At 43.1% G+C, this 21,760-nt stretch overlaps 1 protein-coding gene across 1 annotated transcript in view; it reads right to left on the reverse strand.

Moving 5' to 3' along the window:
- LOC147019384 (uncharacterized) overlaps nucleotides 1–21,760 on the reverse strand; it is a 63,738-nt gene that overhangs the window by 40,517 nt on the left and 1,461 nt on the right. Inside the window, exon 2 of the mRNA XM_085899872.1 lies at nucleotides 9,354–9,504. Coding sequence (XP_085755998.1) covers nucleotides 9,354–9,504 — 151 coding nt within the window. The remainder of the gene's footprint in view (nucleotides 1–9,353; nucleotides 9,505–21,760) is intronic.

The following is a 21,760-nucleotide window of genomic DNA, read 5'->3' on the forward strand; positions in this document are numbered from 1 at the left end:
TTTGCCAAGACACTGCTTTGGCAGCACCCAAGGCTCTATAAATAGAGTATGGTACAGGTTTTTTTTATGGACTTATGCATTTATTTATTTATATCTCTTTGTATGCATTTGGATTTTCATTTATTCTACTTATATTGAATAGGATTGCCATATATGTTACTTCCATGGACGTGGATTTTAATTCACTCGACTTCAGTACATTTGGTCTTTGTGAGTATAGAACTCGTGATTTTGGAAGTCATGTTATTATCCTCTCTGCAGTGTATATATTAGAGTAGATCTTGATCTACTTAGAGATCAGTAGATCTGATTAGAGTAGATCGATATATAGATTAGAGGAGACCTGATCTCGGCTCAGGTGCGTTCGTCTGTGGGAGATGCGATAAGTATAGAATGCCTCAAGGAAGTCAGGTTTCCGCCAAATTTCTTTCAGTTTCGTGTTAAACAGCAGTGGCAACTGTTTAAAAAGGTAATCGTACGTGTTTTATGGTTTATAATGTTTTTACCTCTGGTAGGCTTGTCCCACAAAACACCACGAGAGGCTATTTATTCATGCTAACATGGCATTTGTTCAAGGAGTAAAAACCCTTTAGGGAGGGGGGATATTTTTTCGTATTAATATTGTTTTGTAATAACATTAATATTATGCTGTTATCATTTGTGTTGTGTTTACTTTTGTTATTTGAAGCGGCCTTGGAAGAACGCCACAATTAGCTTTTTTAACACTGATATACACCTCCACACGGATTTTGCCCAAGGCGGAAAATCCCCTTGTGGAGGGAAAGAAGTCGCAACAACCTCCATCATGTGACCCTTCGTCCTCCCGTCATGCAAGTTTGGTTGAGATTGGATAAGTAATGGCCAAATGTATCGCAGTCAAAGAAACAGTCAGACAGACTGACGTCAAATTGCGTATTTTAGTATGACTAGCCAAAAACTGTCTTAATTACATAATGTTTGGTTGTGAAATGATTGGCAATGTTAATCATTGTTGTTCATGACAGTACTCTGGCCTGTAAATACCTCACTCTGACATCTAGCTCATCACATGTGTTAAGCAATATCTGAAATAGCTACACATCATTCAAAAGTTGAAAAAAGCTGAACTTAAAAAAAAAAAACACACATCAATAACTTCACTGTTCTTCATCTTCTTCATTCTTCCATATTCCAAAAAAATAAAAATAAAAATCACACATCAATAATTTCACTATTTTTCTTCTTCGTCAATCTCCCATATTCCCCCCCAAAAATCACACATCAATAACATCACTTTTCTTATGTTTTTTTTCTTCTTCTTCCTCTTCTTCTTTTTCTTACATCAGCCAAATTTCAAGCTGGGGTCAGTCACTCAAATCCTCATCATCCACAGTTCTTTATCCATTGTGTTGGTATCTTGGAATCCTTGCGTTGCCACATCTTTCCACACCAAATCAATTCGTATCAGCTTCTGTCTCCCTCTGCTCAGCTTTCCTATTATTCGTTCTCCTGATGCTTTTCTGATTGGATGGTTTTACTGTCTTGGTAACAGGTGATGGTACAATCTCACTCTCACAGTTAGAATTACATCAGCAAGGTACACTACCTTAATGTCTCTCGTTAAGTGAGACTCCTGCAATCCATCACACTGTATTTCTGTCTGTTCAAGCAGGTTCTCCTTCTCCTGAAGGCCCAATTTACTCTCCACTGAGTAGGACATTATTGATGTAATCAATTGTTTATAAACCATAAGGGGAACCCAAAAGCAATTTTTTTTTCTCTCCTGAAAACCATTGAGAATCATTAGTCATGGTCTAATTTTAAGGGGGAAAAAAATTGAAATTGTTTTGGCCTTTCACAAAGTGTCACAAAAAGCCCTCGTGTCGATTTTCGATTTTGCCAGTGACGTCACATCTGGAATCCATATTGATCTGAACGGCGGTTTTACATAGAAAAACAGTGCAGGTCGAGCTCGGAATCAGACACCAATTCCACCATCATTAGCAACACTGAAGGTTCTCAGGATGTTGAAACTGATCAGTGGGATTTTGAAGAAACTATTGGAGATAAAATTAGTAATGGAAACGCTTTTGGGGTGATTGTGGAGCAGTATCGTTTCAAGCGTTGTGCGAGCAATTCAGGCGAAGAAGGCGGAGGCGTCCGTGAGGATGAAAACTTGATGGTATGATCACTTCATCATCATCGCCTGACAGCACGGGCACCACGGACAAAATGGGCGACGAATGCTTTGTCCCACCGTCGCAGGCTGACCAGGTGTCTTGCTTGTTACGGGATGGTGCTGTTTTATACTTTCCCCGGATGCCATTTGTCTCCGTGCTGTGTCCAACTGTCATGTCCGTGAGGGGCCGATATCCCTCCCTCGTGGATGTGGGATTGTGGAGGGTGGTAGGGGGTGTGTGCGATGATTGATGGTGGAGGGTGTGTGGGATGGTGGTGGGAATTGTGGTGGAGAGGATTGATGGGGAAATGTGGATGTATGCATCCATACTTTCTCTCTACTATATGTAAACAGTGATTCATATAATTTGTAGAAATTTGTGTTGATAATTGATAATTATTTTTCTGGTGTTCCTGGGTTATCTGCTGGTGAATGGCAACAGGTGTTTGATTCACCTCTCAAATTGTTCGTGTACACGGGCCAGAAGCTGCGTGGAGATGGCATTTCAGTTTCGAGCGACGGGTGTCCAATTTCTGGCAAAATTAGGGTGTTTCGACCATTGGTGCAGCAAGAAGCCATCTCAGTTTGTATCTCATCTCACAACCACCAAGGACGCATCGACTCAGCATATTTGTGTAAAATCGAAAATTATTTGTCGTTTGAGTTAAATCGTACCACGATATAATCTGATCTGGTGGTCTTCTTCTAGGCATGACATCACAGCTAATCTGAATAAGAAAATTCTGACTTTTAATTGCAAAATTACCTATTTTATAATTCAGCAATCACCAAAAAGACATATCCTATCTATTTTGTAAGGTATCAAGGGATAGATTAGTGTTGAGGTGGTCTGAACATTTGGGTTCCCCTTTAACCCCAAGTTTCTTCAGCACCTTCTTGTCACACACACACACACACACACACACACACACACACACACACACACACACACACACACACACACACACACACACACACACACACACACAACACCAGGTAGTTCTCTCCATTTATTCCATGCTCCTTTGACTGAGTCTCACCTCTTCCTTACAGTAGGGTTGGGCACACATCGACTTTTTCTCTGTTGTCCCGTTAAAAGGAATGTTTTTTTATGGCCTTTTTTCACGCTGATCACGAATCCGTTGAAATTTTTGACCTACGATGATGTCTTTGAAAGATTGAATTGTTTTTCATGTGTAACTCAGTTATAACGCCAGTAAGTTGATCATTTACTTTTACTTCAATCAGATGGTCTTATAGTTCTGGGGATAAGATCACTCCCACCCCATTCCTTGTTTAGTTCTCTTCAGTGTAACAAGGTTTGTCACCTTTTCCAAGAGTTTTTGCACTGTTGCCTGTCCATTTGTTTTCCTGGACATACAATCGCTACCCTTCTTTGTTGCATCACATCTACAATATATCTGCATTTTCCTGTCATTGAGCTGTCATTCCAAGAGGCAATTCATATTTTGCTGTGAGTATTTGTTGATCTGAGATTAATTTTGATAATGCAACAAGATTTGCTGTTCAGATGCTGTTCCTGATGCCACCACGGTTATAAGCCAGTGTACCTAGCCTTTGGTCAACTCAGACAGTAACATTACAAGACTGGAGGAGATGACTTTATCGAGTAGTATGCTCTATCCTTGTCTATGCAAACACTAACCCACAAGGCAATATGTGGTTTGAAATCAGAGTTTCCTTCTCTGAGATGGCTGCTTACCAAACACTGACAGGCCCGATCTGTCTGATCGTTTCATTTTTTTTTCTACTTTTGTCGACTGCACTTTGGTACGGTATCACACTTAAACCCCAAAAGGGGATTTTTTTTTTTTTTACCCAAGTTATGATACAATTGAATTTCCTTGACATTTCTGACTCGACATATTTACACTCATCTCACTCCGATCCCCTCGCAACTATTTAATCAAAGGCTCCCCTACTATTATTGCGAGGCTCCACTTGCAAAGTTTGATGTCATCGACGCTTTATCTGTCAATAAGGAGACAAATGAAAGCATTTTGATCAAAAAAATTTTTTTGCAAAAGTTTTATTAAAACCTGCAAAACAATGGAACAAGTTCACATCAATGCTCCACTTAGTCTGTGGATTATGTCATTGTCTGCAATGCAATCCTTCGTGGGATTGTTTGACGTTCACAGATTTTTTTTTTTTTGCATATACTGTTGAGGCTCATCTGAGAGCTAATACAAAGAAACGCACAACAATGGGAGCATGAGACAAGAGGGGCGGGAGAGGGAAGGAAAAAAACAGTGGGGACCAGAGACGAGGAGTTCTGTGGAAAGGAGATGGACGGGGCGAGGTACACAGGGTAAACAACATGGACACCACAGGGACTTTCAGGTCCCTTCACGAGAGGGACTTTCAGGAAGGAAAGCATGGAATTTGAAGGAGGTGGGCTTGGGGTGAAATAGCAGGGGTAGAAAAGATCGTGGTTTTGGATGGGGGAAGATAAGAGATGGTGGTGAACAGCTGTTTTGAAGATCTGGAGGGAAGAGTGAGGTTGAAGAGAGTGTGGGAGTTTGTTCCAAAGGTGGGAAAAAAAGACGAATGAAAGAGTGAAGGTGAGCAGTGATTTTAGATTTTGGAAGTTTTACCAGAACGGGGTTGCTGGCGGACCTTTATCACCCTGCGGAAATGTGGGGGAACATATCTCAGACCGAGCAGGGAGACAAGGCCGGATAGGAGATGGTAGAAGACAGAACGACGATCGAACTGCCTGTGGTGAGAGAGTGAGAGACCCAAAGACTTAGCCTCATCGCAGGAGATACCAATGATCCTAAATGCCTTGGGTTTCCACAGCGTGAAGCCGAGAAAGGTGAGAGGTAGGAGCACCAGCACAGAGGGGAGAGCTGCAGACAAAAGCTTTGTATGTGGTCAGGAGCTCAGGTGTGCCAAGGAAGGACTTTGTATGACAGAAGATTCTCAGTTGGCAACTGGCTTTGGAGGCCAGTTTGGAAATGTGGTTTTCCCAGGAAAGATCATGGCAGATAGTGAGACCCAGAAGCTTGAATGAAAGGACTTCCTTTCGGAGAGACATAGTGAGAGTGTGAGATTTGTCCGGATTGAAAGACATGTTCCACGTATTGATCAGTTTGTGATTTTATCCAGATCTGCAGAGAGTGAATAGGCTGCTGCTTGCCGATCTGAGGGATGACAGATGGTATGGCATAGGGTGGCAACATAGGCAAAGAGATAAAGAGGATTTTTCCAGGGAGTTGGAGATATCATTGATGGAAACCAGAAAAAGAACAGGGCCCAGAACGCTGCCTTGAGGAATTCAAGCCTGGACAGGAAGAGTGAATGAAAGAACTCCATTTAAGGCCACACATTGGCTGCAACAGGATAGGAAGTCTGTGAGCCATGAATGGAGATGTTCTTCGATACCATAGGAAGAGAGTGTGGTGAGCAGGGCAGGGTGGTAGACTCTATCGAAGGCATGCGATATGTCAAGGGATGTGGCTCTGATTTCATGTCCGGCATTGAGGATCTGCATCCATTGTTGAGAGAGCAGAAGCAGCATATCCAGGGTGGAGTGACCTGGTTTGAATCCAAATTGGTGATCAGAAATCAGGCCATTGGAGAAGAGGAATGATTTAATGTCGGAAGCGATGATGGATTCCATAACCTTGCTGATGATTGGGAGAATGCTGATTGGTCTGTAGTTGCAGGGATCTGTTTTTGCTCCTTTGTTTATGCAGGCCTACAGGGTGGTAATGTTTGTTGATTTCTAAGCAGATGGCAGATGACCTTGAGCAAATGAGAGCGTGAATAGGACAGAGAGGTGGTGATCAAGAACAGAGGAGCAGGTTTTTAGGGCACGTGGGCTGATGCAGTCTGGACCGGTTGAGTTTGAGATTTATCCAAAATGAACCTGAGAAGTTGTCATTAATTTTTAAAAAGCACAATGAAATATTTGAATATTTTTAGTATCACCCCCTTTGTCCAGGTAATTATAAGTAGATCTTTCCATACCAAACAGTAACTAGTTAGAAGTATGTGACATTAAGTACAAGAAGTTCTTTCTAATCACTGCTCCACTGACTTGCTGATGGAAATGTTTAGTACCTTGTGGGTGGGCAAGAAAGCTGAAATTTGGCAAACTGATGGAACGAAGCGACAATTCCAGAAAACCAAACACAAAACTGTCCATAGATGAAAATATCTGTCCAATTAAAGTAGGCCGGTGGAGCCGCGCTCCTTCGGCCTGGAGAGGGTGGAGCTTAGATTGCGCCTGTGTCATGTCACTCCCTCAGCCGGGACAGGGGAGGAGCTTGGACTGTGCATAAATAAAGACCTCAAACTGCGCACTCATTCTTCATTTAACTGATTTAGTTATCCACTCTCAGAATGCAAACACAATCCACTAGTATATAACTAAGGTTGATACCATGGTGCACAACTTACTTTTACTCATAAAAAAGATGAATTTGTTCGGCATCATCCATGAGCCTCATTCCGAGAGCAGTGCAGTTCAGATGTTCTCCAGCTCTGGCTGTGTTGTTCGAAAAGCTTACAGGGTGTTTGTTGTGCATATGCAATCGGTGGATAATAATTGCGCCTCCGTGTACAGCTGTGCACTGTGTGGCTATGGGCACACAGTATTTTTGGAATGCCACAAGAAATGCTGAATCTGCTCAGAAATCTCATCAGAGGGGGCAGTGGCCGCACTCATGGCGTCTCATCGCCTTTAGCCATTCTGGCAGGGTCTGTTAATGCACCTTGTTTGCGAGGCAAGCCAGGCTATTTATTAGCGTCAGGATTTTTAAAGGTTTCATTATTTTGCCACTCAGGATGCAGGTTTGGTTGCTAAATAATGCAGAGCGACCTATCCATCACACCTTCCTGTGCTTTTAAATGACCTTTTCGTGCAGTTTAAGTGAACGGTGGGGCATTGACGGAGAGATGCTTGGGTTTGCAAGTACAGCTTGCCTTGACGTGGTAACACTACATATTACCAATTCTGCAGAAATGTTCAGTTCGATTTCAACCTCCTCTGACAATGGGGCCTTCGTGAAAGAAGGAAACCGGATCATCGCATGGTCGTGAAGTCGAACATTCAGACTTGCACAATTTCGGACTTTTTGACAAAGTCCAGCGACATCTCGTGGCCAAAATATCTTCTATACCTCTGAAAGCAGACGGACGCAAAAGCTATTGGTCTTTCAGATACTACTACAACATCAATCGACAGGGAGCCATTTTCTATGAAAAAGGAATAAAACGATCTGAAGTTAAAAGTCTTTGCAGACTGGAAAGATAGAGTTCCACAAAGAAATGTCTGTCGTATTTCATTGGACTATTGTTAATTTCCATCAGGATCCTGCAGGCTGGATCGTCCAAAGCCAACATCAATAAGGTTCTAGATGGTCATTGTTCCAGGCAGGTAAAGATGAGGGTACAAACCTACCTAATAAAGCCTATGTGAGCCAAAGCACCTATTATTGGTGGAGGTGTCAAACTGAGATGAATTGATGGCTTGAGCTGACAAAGCCTACTGCCTGCCAGCTGTAAACTACATTGCTGAGACTAGGCCTCTGTCTTTGATCAAAGTAGGACGTCCGTCTATCCCCCGAAGCATTCCTCGGTGCGAAATCCCAGGAGGCGACGAGGAACGTGCGGCCTCGCCACCTGGCAGCTGCTTGCCTGCCATACAGAACGCAGTTAGGGCTCACCAAGTATTTCATTGGCTCTGAGCACAGCATTATTGCTAGATTAATTATTTGCAAATTTTATTTTCCAGTTACTCCTTTTATTAGTGATGGGATGTTTTATCAGTACTGGTTCAGTGCAATGCTAATACAATGTTTCTAACGTCAACACAAAAACTAAGCATTCGTAATTAATTTTGGGATACTGCTCTATATATGTTATTATATTTTGCTACTTTTCCAAATTAGAGGACTTGGGTTGGATATATATATATATATATATATATATATATATATATATATATATATATATATATATATGTATGTATATATATGTATGTATATATATATATATATATATATATATATATATATATATGTATATATATATATATATGTATGTATATATATATATATATATATATATATATATATATATATATATGTATGTATGTATGTATGTATGTATGTATGTATGTATATATATATGTATGTATATATATGTATGTATGTATGTATATGTATATATATATATATGTATATATATGTATATGTATATATATATGTATATATGTATATATATATATATATATATATATATATATATATATATATATATATATATATATATATATATATGTATATATATGTATATATATATATATATATATATATATATATATATATATATATATATATGTATATATATATATATATATATATATATATATATATATATATATATATATATATATATATATATATATATATATATATGAAATGCAGGTGCACAGAACAGCGAGTTCCTTTCTCAATGGGGAAGTTAACGGACTCCACAAATGCTGCGACATATCTGAAGCCCACTCGTTCAAGGTGTTTGGCTTTTCATTTGATTTCACTGCAGAAATAACAGCATCCTCTGATGAGAGACAGCACTTTGTTAAGAGCAATTTATGGAAGGTGATAATTAAACTGAATTTCAGTAATACATTCGAAAGTAAATAATAAACGATTGGCTGACTCCCCCCCCCCCTTACGATATTGAGGCTCATGGAAGAGCAAGTAATGGAACAATGAAGAGCATGGAAGAGTGACTTGATATGTCCAACAGTACACATTTGCTCAAAGGAGAGACAAGGTGCAAGCCAATTGAACAGAAGGAGCGTGAAATCAAAGAGGGAGAGCCAAGCGTACAAGAAATGTAAATGTCTGCCACCCCGCCCTACCTCACCCTCGCCTCGGGTCAAAGATGGCTTCGCGTGTACTGCATGTGAGGTGTGGTGGTGTGTGTATACATGATACTCGTACATGGATCTACTGTGATACTTCATTGAACAAACGTCTTTGCGATATTGCCGCAACTGAAGTTGCGCGGAGATGGAGCGTTTGAGTTTAAATTCTCTAGTCTGGGTTCGATTCCCAACCAAATTATTAGTTGTCAAATTAGTGCCTCTGAAGGAGAGTGCTGCATCACAAGGTGCCGACCGTTCCTCGAGTGTAGGTGTTAGAATAGAGCAACTTACCCTTAACCGCATTGACTTTTCATGAAGCTGCAGCTCCAGGATAGAGTGTTCCCACATCCTTGTGTTTTGCTCAAAGGACAGGCTAAGTTGACGTGGGCCTTCCAGCTGGTAACTGTCATACTCTGCACTACGATTTGATGAGGACAAGAGTCTGTAAAACAAGTAAGGAAAAGAATCGGTCATAACACAACTTACACTGGACAAGCCATAACCAAGCGTGCTGGAAGCAAGGAGCTTCACGGTGAATCCTTATGGGAGTTCCAGGTCAATGAGTGTTTTCATGAATATTGGGTAATCATCACTATGTGTGTCAGAAAATGATTCTTTCAAAGTTCGCCATTGTGGCACCATACACAGTGTCAATTGCCATTAAAAACAAAAATTGTCATCACCTGTTTGAACAAACAAGAATGGCTGCGTAACACTCTTGGCTGTGCGAACAAACTGTCTTTCATTACTATTTGTATTGTTATTATCAGTTCAGTTTTGTTACTGTGAACTTCAAAAATCATTCATTACACACTTAAATAAGCTGAACGGTCAATGTTCCATATGCTCAATGTCATATTTAGCTCAATAAACCTTACATGATACTGTGAAAATCTCACATAAACTCAACAAATCACTGTGTGTGTGTGTGTGTGTGTGTGTGTGTGTGTGTGTGTGTGTGTGTGTGTGTGTGTGTGTGTGTGTGTGTGTGTGTGTGTGTGTGTGTGTGTGTGTGTGTGTTTAATAGCAATGTATGAAAATATGGCATATGAAACATAATTCATAAAGCTTTTCCTCAATACGCTTCATAATACATCGCTCAATCGGATTTTCCAACTCGTTGAAAACATTCTCCAGTTTGCTGCTGAGTAATTTCATGGATTACATAATGTGATCTCAGCCTAAGTTCATCCAAAGAGTGTGGTTTTCATGAATAAAAAACAGTTTTACATAACCCCTTAAAATATAATCCAATGGGGACAGGTAAGGAGATCGAGTCGACCAATCCACTTGTCTGGAAAGGCATCATTCAACAATCATCATACATTCTCATCAGAGTGGTTGGGATCACGGTCTTGCCGGAAGTAGGTGATATGTGAAGTATTTAATCATCATAGTTCAGGGACAAATAGATTCTGCAGCATTGCAAAATAACATTCACCATTGACTATGCCTTTTTCTAAAAGGAAAGGACCAAATGATGCGTGATTTCCTGAGAGCCCACCAGACATTGATTTTTGGAGTCTCTTTCATGTTTCAGACATCCTGAGGTTTTTCTGTTGCCAAATGCGGAAATTGTGGTACTTGACTTTACCACTGATGTGGAAAGTTACCTTATCAGAAAATGTCAACTTGTCAAGAATCCCTCGGGGAAATTGTGCATTTATAACAACAGTTTCTGCTGGGAAATCCACAAACATCACTGCAAGAAGGCATTGCTAAGTAAGCTGTTAATAGCAGTGATTTTGGACTAAATGATGCAGAAATCAAGAAAATGACCAAACACCAAGACCTCAACAGTGAAGTGAGAAGATCCTGGAAGCTGAACAATGCCAAAGTTGTACCAGTGATAGCTGGATCTACAGGAATGATGACAAAGAACCTCACAGAGATATTAAACATCGGGGCAATACCCCTGGGCACTCACCTGGTAGTGGCTGGATAAGATAATCAGGCCACCACTGGTACGCATTGTTGACCCACAAAATATATAATGGAGAAGAAAGTAAATACCTGAAGATTTATTTTTGATGCCATGAACAAACCTTGGTACAACACGTGTGATAAAGGTTGTGGTCAAGTTTCATCGATATTATTTGTGTGATTTCAGAAAAGAAAGCAAATACATGTTTTGTAGGGCAACCCACTCCCCCCCCACCCCATTGAACCTCGTAGATCACAATTTTTTTCATATTGAGAAAAACTTTGGTACGTCATGGGTGATTGAAGGTTGTCGTGAAGCTTCATCAGAATTGTGTGCATCATTTCTGAGAAGAAGTTGCAAGTATTTGTGGATGGACGGATGGACGGACGACGTGCCATACCATAAGCTCCCTGGAACTACTTTACAGGTGAGTTCAAAATCATCCCTGGGAATATTATTGCAAACAAACTGGAGTTAGAAGTTGTCCGGGGCTCAGCAACGATCCTGAAGAGAGCCTTCGGCACAAAACTTTGAAAACAGAAAACTTCACAGCTTGGTACATGAATAGTGACCCCTTACTGAGATGAAGATGGATACTTTGAGCCCACCCTGGGAGTACTCCATTCCACATTCGGAAACTCACATATGGAGATACCAATTATCGAGACACACACACACACACACACACACACACACACACACACACACACACACACACACACACACACACACACACACACACACACACACACACACACACACACATTGTGAGACCTAGTAGATCTCTGTTTCACCTCCTGATGAACCCCACCTACATGTGGAGATAGCAGAGAACAACAACATCTCCCACATACGTGTACACGCGCACGCACACACACACACACACACACACACACACACACACACACACACACACACACACACACACACACACAATTTGAGACCTGGGGTGGGAGCATTTAAAATCAACAGCTCATACATGCAGCAACCTTTTCACCCCACTGGTCGGCGTGGAATTGGGATTCCCATGTGTTTACTATTTGTGAATGTCTTTATATCTGTCGAGAAACTCTGGGAAGGGTTTAATACAGCATAGCACTTACCTTGGGTAGGCTTTCTTTGTTGCTTTTCACAATGCAATTTCGGCGAGAGAAGCATGGGAGGTGTTAATTTATTGATATAATCCTAGCCATCTGGGTTCAGTTGATTTGGGGAAAGCTGATTGACAATTCCCTCCATTCAGAGGTGAGACACGAGGGCGGGTCTTCCTTTATTATTTATGTATTGACTGCTTTTGACATTTACCCAAGGTATATGCTTGGGATCCTCATTGGAATGCATTGCTGTCTGCACTGGGATATATATATATATATATATATATATATATATATATATATATATATATATATATATATATATATATATATATATATATATATATATATATATATATATATATATATATATATATATATTTATATATATATATTTATATATATATATATATATATATATATATATATATATATATTTATATATATTTATATATATATATATCAGATCACATGTGATCAGACTGCATCAGGAAACAAGTAACACACCAGCCATTGCTGCCCATGATATTTTTTTTCAGACTGCCATATGACCTTGACCTTCAACATTTATAGACAGTCAGGTCAGGTCAGGTATGGGAGCATGTGCCAGAGCAGTGCATCGCTGCGTCCACTTTCCGCCAGTACTCCAGGGGCCTCCGTCTGGCAACCCCCTCAGACAGATGCCTGGCCCATGCCTCATGACCTCAACATCCTCACCAAAAACAAGTGCAGACAGGACAGCAGCATCCAAGATGTCATTGAAAGCCTGGATCTTAGTTTTGACCCAGGAAACCCATAATTCCAGCAGCTCCGACTCCTCATTCAGCACCTGGAGAGCCCCTAAAAGGATATCAAGTTTCTACAAAGTTGTCTGCATCATCTGCGAAATCAAGGTCAGAGATCTTGACATTCACAAATGATGCCACGCAGCTTGATCTCTCAGACATCCTCCACAGAATCCAATCCATACAAGCCTGAAAAGTGTGGGGGCCAGTAGACAACTCTGACTAACTCCAGCAACAACTGGAAATAAGTCAGAGATGGTATCATCACATCTCGCAGCACTCGCAGTTCCAGAGTATAGTTCAGACATCAGATCGATCAGTTTTGGTGGCACCCCATGAAGATGAAGACTCCTCCAGAGGGCATCCCGATTCACTGAATCAAATACTTTACATAGATCAACATAGACTGCAAGCAGCCCCTGCCCAAACTCTCGTCTGCGTTCAGTGTGGACCTGAAGAGCAAGGATACGCTCAATCGTTGACCGCTATGGTGGAAAGCCTGACTGCTCTGGACGCTGGTGCTCAAGCAGATGGTGGTGAACCCTATCAGGAATTATCCGAGCAAAGACCTTGCCCGGCACTGAGAGCAGCGTCACCCCTCGGTATTTTGTTGCAGTCTTGGTGATCACCCTTCCCTTTCCAGAGAGGGACAACAAGACCCCTCTTCCAGTCAGTTGGGATTATGCTTGTGTTCCAGGCAGAGCACAGAACTACATGCAATGATATGAGTGCAGCATTTCCACAAGCCTTGAGAAGTTCAGCATTGATGCCACAGGTCCCAGGAGCTTTACCCCCTTGCAACCGGTTCACCACAGCCTGTGTTTCCACAAACGAAGGTGGACCACAATTGATTGGAGGGTCAGCAAGAGGGATTGTAACACCCCTGATGTCCAACTCGACAGCTGGTGGATCACCCTGGTACAGCCGATCAAAGTAACTGGCCTAGCGAGTGTTCACTTCGGACTCGTCTGTCAAGAGCTCATCACTCTCTGTTCTAACTGCAGTGCACTGAGGGACGGGCTTGGACGAACGCAATGCAGGAATTCCCCTGTAAGCAGGATGAGAATCACCTGACCACAGGTGATGCTCTATCCCTTCACAGATTCCTCAAACATAGTCCTCCTTGTCCACCCTTAGTGCACGTTCAGTTTTACGCCTCAGCTCCCTGAAGAGCTCAGCTCTCCCATTCAGCCTGGCCTCTGGTTAATGGTATCCTCTTGTCAATTTTGTCTCTTGAGAAAAAATTCTTCTTCGCCCTCCAGTGGGTTCCAAGACATTGACCAGCATCATCACAAACGGTGGTCTTGGAGGCACTCCACAACTCTTCAGGATCCCCTAAAGCACCCAGACCCCCAAAATCTCCACTCAGCCTGTTGGCAAACTCCTCAGCTACCCTCTCATCCTTGAGCTCAGCTTCCCTCTCGTTGTGTCCAACAAGCTGACTCTCAATGATAATTGAGGTAACACCAGTCAACGAGCATATTAAGGATTCTTCACTCCTTGGGTGTCATTTCCCTTGTCTCTGTATATGTTCCGACTGAGGCGAGTGATCTCACCATGAAAGACATTCTATGCTGCGCTCGAATCTGTGGTGTTTCCACAAAACTCCTCAGCTCCCCTCTCATCCTTGAGCTTGCCAACATCCAGTGTCGGCTGGGATGGTGCCATTCTCCTGGATTTAAGCTGCAACTCAAGAGTTGCTGCAAGGTGAACGCCAAGACTGCAACAACTACCGAGGGGTGACGCTGCTCTCAGTGCCGGGCAAGGTCTTTTCTCGGATAATTCTTGATAGGGTTCGCCACCATTTGCTTGAGCACCAGCGTCCAGAGCAGTCAGGCTTTACACCAAACAGGTCAACGATTGATTGTATCCTTGCTCTTCGGGTCCTCATCGAATGCAGACGAGAGTTTCGGCAGGGGCTGCTTGCAGCCTAGGTTGATCTATGTAAAGCATTTGATTCAGCCCATGATCAGTATTGAGGAACTGAGCACTCCGGTAGACCCTGCAGTTCTTGATCATCCTCCAGCGACCATCAACGAGCACATGGTCAATCTCCTTTGCCACACCACCAATGTTGGAATTCCAAGTCCAGCGATGAGCTTGTGGGCGCTGAAACCATGAACCAGCCACCCTCAGTCCATGACTTCTTGCAAAGTCAAGGAACTTAGTGCTATTCAGGTTCACAGTTCCAGTCCCATGGGGACCAACACACGTCTCATAACCATCCCTATCAGTTCCAGTCGATGCATTGAATTCCTCCAAGACTATAAGAGTATCTCACCTGGGGCACTGATCAACCACAGGCTTGAGCGCAGTATAGAATGCATCCTTCACGGTGAGATCACTCGCCTCAGTCGAAGCATATACAGAGACCAGGGAAATGACACTCAAGGAATGTCGAATCCTTAGTCTCATAATACTCTTGTTGACCGGTGTTACCTCAATTATCATTGGAGTCAGCTTATTGGACACAGCTACAGCAACTCCTTGGGCATGGTAACCATCAGAGCAACCAGACCAATAGTAGGTGTGACCACCCTCCATGATCTCGCCGCATCCGGTCTCCGAACCTCAGAGAGTGCTGCAATACCGATGTCTAAATGCTTGAGCTCAGATAATAGCAGAGACAGGTGATCATCCTCTCTTCAGTATTCCAGGATAGGACATTCCAGGCACCCACCCGAAGGGACCGCCTCAGGTTAACCCAAGGAGACCGCCATCTGGTGGACGACACCTCAGCAGCACTCTCCCGCAATCTGACCTGGGAATGTTACCCAGTGATTTCCCTCCTATCATCAAAGATTGGGGGTCCCGAAAGCTTTGCCCCAATCCCGTCATCCGGTGAGCTGTTCTGCAAAGGGAAGCTGCACAGGAGGTACTCCCACGGACTGGGTTTTCAGATTTTTTTTATGCTTCTGGAATGTTTTGCAGGATGAAGGGTTTTACGGTGGCCAGAGTGCAAATCCTGCCACCAACCTCTTAATAAGTAACCCAACTGCAGGAGGACGTTCACAGACACAGTTCGGCACTGGATATGGATGGCCGTTGGCTCACAAGGAGCTCCTCCACCCTTTGACAGGTTTTATTCTTCATCCTGCTGGGTGCCCATATCGTATACCCTCCACACCAAGAAACTTGGTGTGGGAGATGGTTTCTTCGCCGACAACCGGACCATGGAACAGGTTAGTGCATGTTTACATGGTACCTTGAGCAAGTCACAGATATAATCTGACCTGACCTGACACACGTGGACAGTGTCCCATAAATAAATAATAAAAATGATAAAATGTGCAAATTATAAAATGTGTCCCAATCTACAATCTATCCAAAAAACTCAACTTCATGAAAATTATTCAAGTTATGATCAGAATGGTGTTTTTTGTCATTAAGGTCACAATCCGAAAAAAGAAGGTAAGAACACGAAACAAATGTCAGATGCACAACTTCAGTGCAGGTCCACTATTATGATGAAAGAACCTCTCGAAAAGCCAAGTCGTCTTTAAAATTCCTCATCGGCAAAATTGAGTGATGACCAAAAAATGCTTAATTTTTTCTCACTGTCATTTGACCTTGACGTTTATCTTGGAGGGGTATGACGTAAATTAAGTTTAAATTTGTCTTGCCATAAGCTATTTTGTGAGGGCAATTTCGTGCCGATTGGACAAACTTTAGTCGAGTTATGGTGAAAAATGTTAAAATGACTATGATCAGGTCATGACGTTAAAAATTACATCAACCTCATGTACTTTCTATTCACATTATTGATGCAAAATTTCATTCCGACGGTCACAGCCGGCTCCTAGATACAGCTCTGAAATTGTAACAGTTTGGAAAGTTGGAGTGTTTTCTGAGAGTGCAGGAAGAAATATAATTCCAAATGGTGGTTTAGTATTCCTGTGGGGTCGAAGAAACTGTGGTATCATTAAAAATAGGGGCAATACCCCTGGGCACTCACCTGGTAAAATGATGATACTGCAGAGGAAGTCAACATGGGACGGAATCAGCAAAATGTACCAATGAACTAATGTTATTGCAAACACCTATTTTGGGAGCCAATTCCCCCCCCCTCCGAAACCCCCTCCACAGACCCCCTCAAACTCCGTTTTTTTGGGGGGGGCGTGAACAAACTTTGGAACATACTGGGTAACAAAGGTTGTGGTCAAGTTTCTTAAAAATTGTGTGTGGTTTCAAAGAAGAAGTTACTAAAGTTTGTGGATGGACAGATAGACTGACGGATGGATGACATGCCATCCCATAAGCTCCCCGTAACTACCTTCCACGTGAGCTAAAAATTTGGGGTGCCAATTGTTGAAATAAACCCCACAACAGCAAAAAGCCTTCCCCTTTCCTAACGGGGTAGGGGGCTTAAAAATCACACTATCCGGATCTGGATCTTCACCAAAATCTAATCAATTTGTCATTTTCACACACCCAACCTGCCCACCAAATCTCTTCCAAATCCATCTACAACTTTTTGAGATGTCCTGCTCACAGACAAACAAACAGACAGATGGGTGAGAACACAACCTCCATCTACCTTCAGTCCACCTTTGGTGGCAGAGGTAATTTTAAAAAGGCTCTTCTGGAAAAATGGTTGCATTGGCTCTGCCTATTAGGTATGACATCTACATAGTTGCATTCCCTTACATCTCCTTTGGATTGTACTGCAGCCAATACCAGGAAGATAATTTCATTCACAATTTTAAAAACCAGTCTTTCCAGAGAGGGAACATCCACAAACAGGTGTTTCAGGCTACAAGATAGCGGCATCCAAGATGTCATTGAAAGCCTGGATCTTAGTTTTGGTCCTGGAAACCCATAATCTCAGCTGCTAGGATTCCTCATTCAGTGCCTCGAGGTTAATCACAAGGATATCCAGCGTCTCCGCAAGGATGACTGCAACATCTGTAAAATCAAGGTCAGAGATCTTGACATTCCCAAATGATGCACCGCAGCTTGATCTCTCAGACATCCTCCCCAGAATCCAGTCCATAAACATGCTGAAAAGTGTGGGGGCCAGTACACACCCTGACAAACTCCAGCAACAACTGGAAATAAGTTGGTGATGGAACCACTACACCTCGCAGCACTCTCTGCACCAGAGTATAGTTCAGAAGGTAGATTCATAATTTTGGTGGCACTCCACAAAGACCGAGAATCCTCCAGAGGACATCCCGATTCACTGAATCAAAAGCTTTGCGGAGATCAGCAGCCCCTGCCAAAAGTCTTTTCTGTGTTTGGTGAGGACCTGAAGAGGAAGGATACTGTCATTTGTTGGCCTCATTAGTGAAAAGCCCAACTGCTGTGGGCGCTGGTGTTCAAGCAGATGGTGGCGAACCCTTTCAAGGATTATCCGAGCAAAGACCTTGCCCGGCACTGAGAGCAGCGTCATCCCTTGATAGTTGTTGCAGTCCTGGCGATCACCCTTCCCTTTCCAGAGAGGGACAACAAGGCCCCTCTTCCAGTCTGTTGAGATGATGCCTGTGTTCTAAATGGAGCACAGAACTGTATGCAACGACATGAGTGCAGCATTTCCACCAACATGAATTCCACAGATACCACCAGCTTTTCCACATTCAACTGGTTCACCACAGCCTGCGTTTCCACAAATGAGGTAGTTCACAATTGATTGGAGGGTCAGAAATAGAGATAGCTACACCTCTGAAATGCAACTCAAAGGCTAGTGGGTCAGCCTGGTGCAGCCCTGCAAACTAACTGGCCCAGCAGGCCTTCACTTCACTCCTCTCTCAAGAACCAACCACCCGTTAATCTTATTGCAGTACACCAAGCGACTGGCTTGGAGGAACGCAATGCACAAATTCCTCCATGTTGGATGAGAATTACTTGACCCCAGGTGATGCTCTTCCCCTTCACAGATTCCTCGCACATAGGTCTCCTTGTCTGCCGTCAACGCACATACAGTTTTATGCCTCAACTCCCTGAACAGCTCAGCTCTGCCATTATGCCTGTCTCTGCAACTCTGGTCAATGCTATCCAGTGTACCTTTAGGAGACAAAGTTCTTGTTATGTCTAGCTTCCTTCTAGGGACTTTGATGCAGTAATTGGTCTTTATTTTGATTCCTCTTCACATGATGGTGGGTTCCAAGACATCCCTGGCAACATCAAGGATGGTAGTCTTAAAGTCACACCACAGCACTTCAGGATTCCGCAAAACACCCAGACCTCCAAAATCCCCACTCAGCCTGTTCGTAAACTCCTCAGCTACACTCTCATCCTTGAGCTTGCCAACATCGAGCCTTTGCTGGTGTGGTACCATTGTCCTGGATTTAAGTTGCAACTTCAGAGTTGCTACAACAAGCCTGTGGTTGATATTGAGGAACTGAGCACTCCGGTGGACCCTGCAGTTCTGATCAACGAGCACATGGTCACTCTCCTTTGCCACACCACTATTGTTGGCATACCAAGTCCAGCGATGAGCCTGTGCGTGCTGAAACCATGAACCAACCACCCTAAGTCCATGACTTATTGCAAAGTCAAGGAACTTAGTGCTATTCTGGTTCACAGTTCCAGACCCATGGGGACCAACACATGTCTCATAACCATCCCTGTCAGTTCCAGTTGAAGCAATGAAATTCCCCCAGGACCAAAAGAGTATCTCACCTGGGGCACTGATCAACCACAGATTCGAGTGTGGCATAAAATGGGTCCTTCACAATGAGATCACTCGCCTCAGTCGGAATATCTACAGAGACCAGGGAAATGACTCCCAAGGAGTGAGGAATCCTCCATCTCATAATATGCTCGTTGGCTGGTGTTACCTCAATTATCATTGGATTAAGCTTATTGGACATGATAACCTTCAGAGCGACCAGACCAATAGTGGGTGTAACAATCCTCCATTATTTCACCACTATCTGGTCTAAGGCCCTTTAGACCCCTAAAACCCCCATGATCCCAAAGTCCCCTCAGATGCCTAATACCCTTAAAGGACCCCCAAGACTCTTAAGACCCTGTAGACCCTATAGACTCTTTTGCACCTTTTAGAACCCTTTGATCTCTCAGATCCTCTCAGACACTTTAAAACCCGAAGACCCTTAGTCTCCTTCCTACCCCCCCCCCGAGACCTTCACACCTTTCAGACCTTTTCATACCCCACAGAGCCATTTGACCTTTTTTACCAATTTTATGTTTTAGGACCATTTAGACCCCTTCATATAATTCCGAACTTTCAGACCTTAAAGTGTACTCTTTAGACCCCTTTGGCCTATTAGACCCATTTACACTATTTCAGATCTTTCAACCTTTAGACCTTCAGACCATTTGACCATTATATTTCAGACCTTTGACCTTTTACACATTTACAACTCAACCATTTCCAACTTTCATTTGCAATCAATGACCTCTCATACAATATTCAGTGTATGAAAATACATCCTTCCATTTATTTGCTACACAAAATGCACCACACAAAACAAGTCCTGGCAAGGGTCTGCAATCTCAGGTTGCTCTTTGTTGTTTCTTCTTGTTCTCCTGTTGATGCTGTTTATCTCAGGACCCCTTTTAATTGGCCACCAATTTCGCAGCAGCAGTAACATTTGCACTTTCTTGAAAGTGTATGGCCTCTGCTGGGTTCAATACCCCAAGTTTCCTCAAAAGGCTTCAGACCCGTTGACTTAAATGTGTAAAGTTCATGAATTTAAAACAGTCCAGCCATCTTTTTTTCTCTGCAGATGTCCAAGGATTCGTGCAGTGCTGTGGCTGTGACTGGGTCTCCAGATTATTGATATTGTTGGAGGATGGCTTAATACTGAGGGCTCCAGCAGGGGATGTACCTCGATGTACCCCTCTGAAACCTCGGGGGGCATTCTTATTTGCTGCAGCAATTAGCAGGGCAACAAAGTAGTTTTCCTGCTTTGATGTCAGTGGGTGTGGAGGATGGTTTTCTCTACCTTGGTGGTGAATCCAGGGTAGTATGCCTTTTAGAAATTCCATACTGGCACTTGTTTTGATGGCATGACTGGGATTTCAGTCCCCACATGGTGAATGATTGGCCTATGTTGGTGATGTGGGAAGTTTGGGAGGACATTTTGGGAAAGACGTATAGGAGCACCTTCACTATCCGATGAGAGGAGGGTAAAGTCAGTGCTGTATTCTCTCCCCCACCTTGCTGATCAAAACGTTTCATGATGTTTTCACAAGATGAACATCCAACCTGTCAGAGCTTCCCTGTTATTGTTGTTTGCATTGTATTTGAAAGTTAACAAAGAGTGGGAAGAAACAGACACAGGGTTGAGGATGAAGACTCTGCGCTGCGTTGACATCCAACACTGGTTGTTGCTCATGGGGGTTACAAACACATGCACTGACATTCATAAGAGATAACTGATGAATAATTAACCCCTGGCATTTTGATAACACTACCCCATCCTTCCCCTCAAACTCGGCCCTAGTCTCACCCATAGCTGGGCCGTGACAGGACAGAAATGATTACTTAACAACAACAATTCTATCCTACTCTAATACCCCAAAAAATTCAAAGTGAATGTGGTCATTTCTGTTCTGGTATATTCTGTCGAGCAGGATCTCTCTCTGGCACCCACTGTGGGGCTCTCTCTGGTACCCACGGTGAAGTTCTCTCTGGCACCCACGGTGGAGCTCTCTCTGGCACCCACGGTGGGGCTCTCTCTGGTACCCATGGTGGGGCTCTTTCTGGAACCCATGGTGGGGTTCTCCCTGGCACCCACAGTGTGGCTCTCTCTGGCACCCACCTTGGGGCTCTCTCTGGCACCCACGGTGGGGCTCTCTGGCACCCATGATGGGCTCTCTCTGGCACCAACTGTGGGGCTCTCTGTGGCACCCACGATGGGGCTCTCTCTGGAATCCATGGTGGGGTTCTCCCTGGCACCCACAGTGTGGCTCTCTCTGGTATCCACC

The sequence above is a fragment of the Eptatretus burgeri genome, chromosome 10, assembly GCF_056783735.1.
Source record: "Eptatretus burgeri isolate ZD-2024b chromosome 10, Ebu_testis_v1, whole genome shotgun sequence".
Lineage (NCBI taxonomy): Eukaryota > Metazoa > Chordata > Myxini > Myxiniformes > Myxinidae > Eptatretus > Eptatretus burgeri.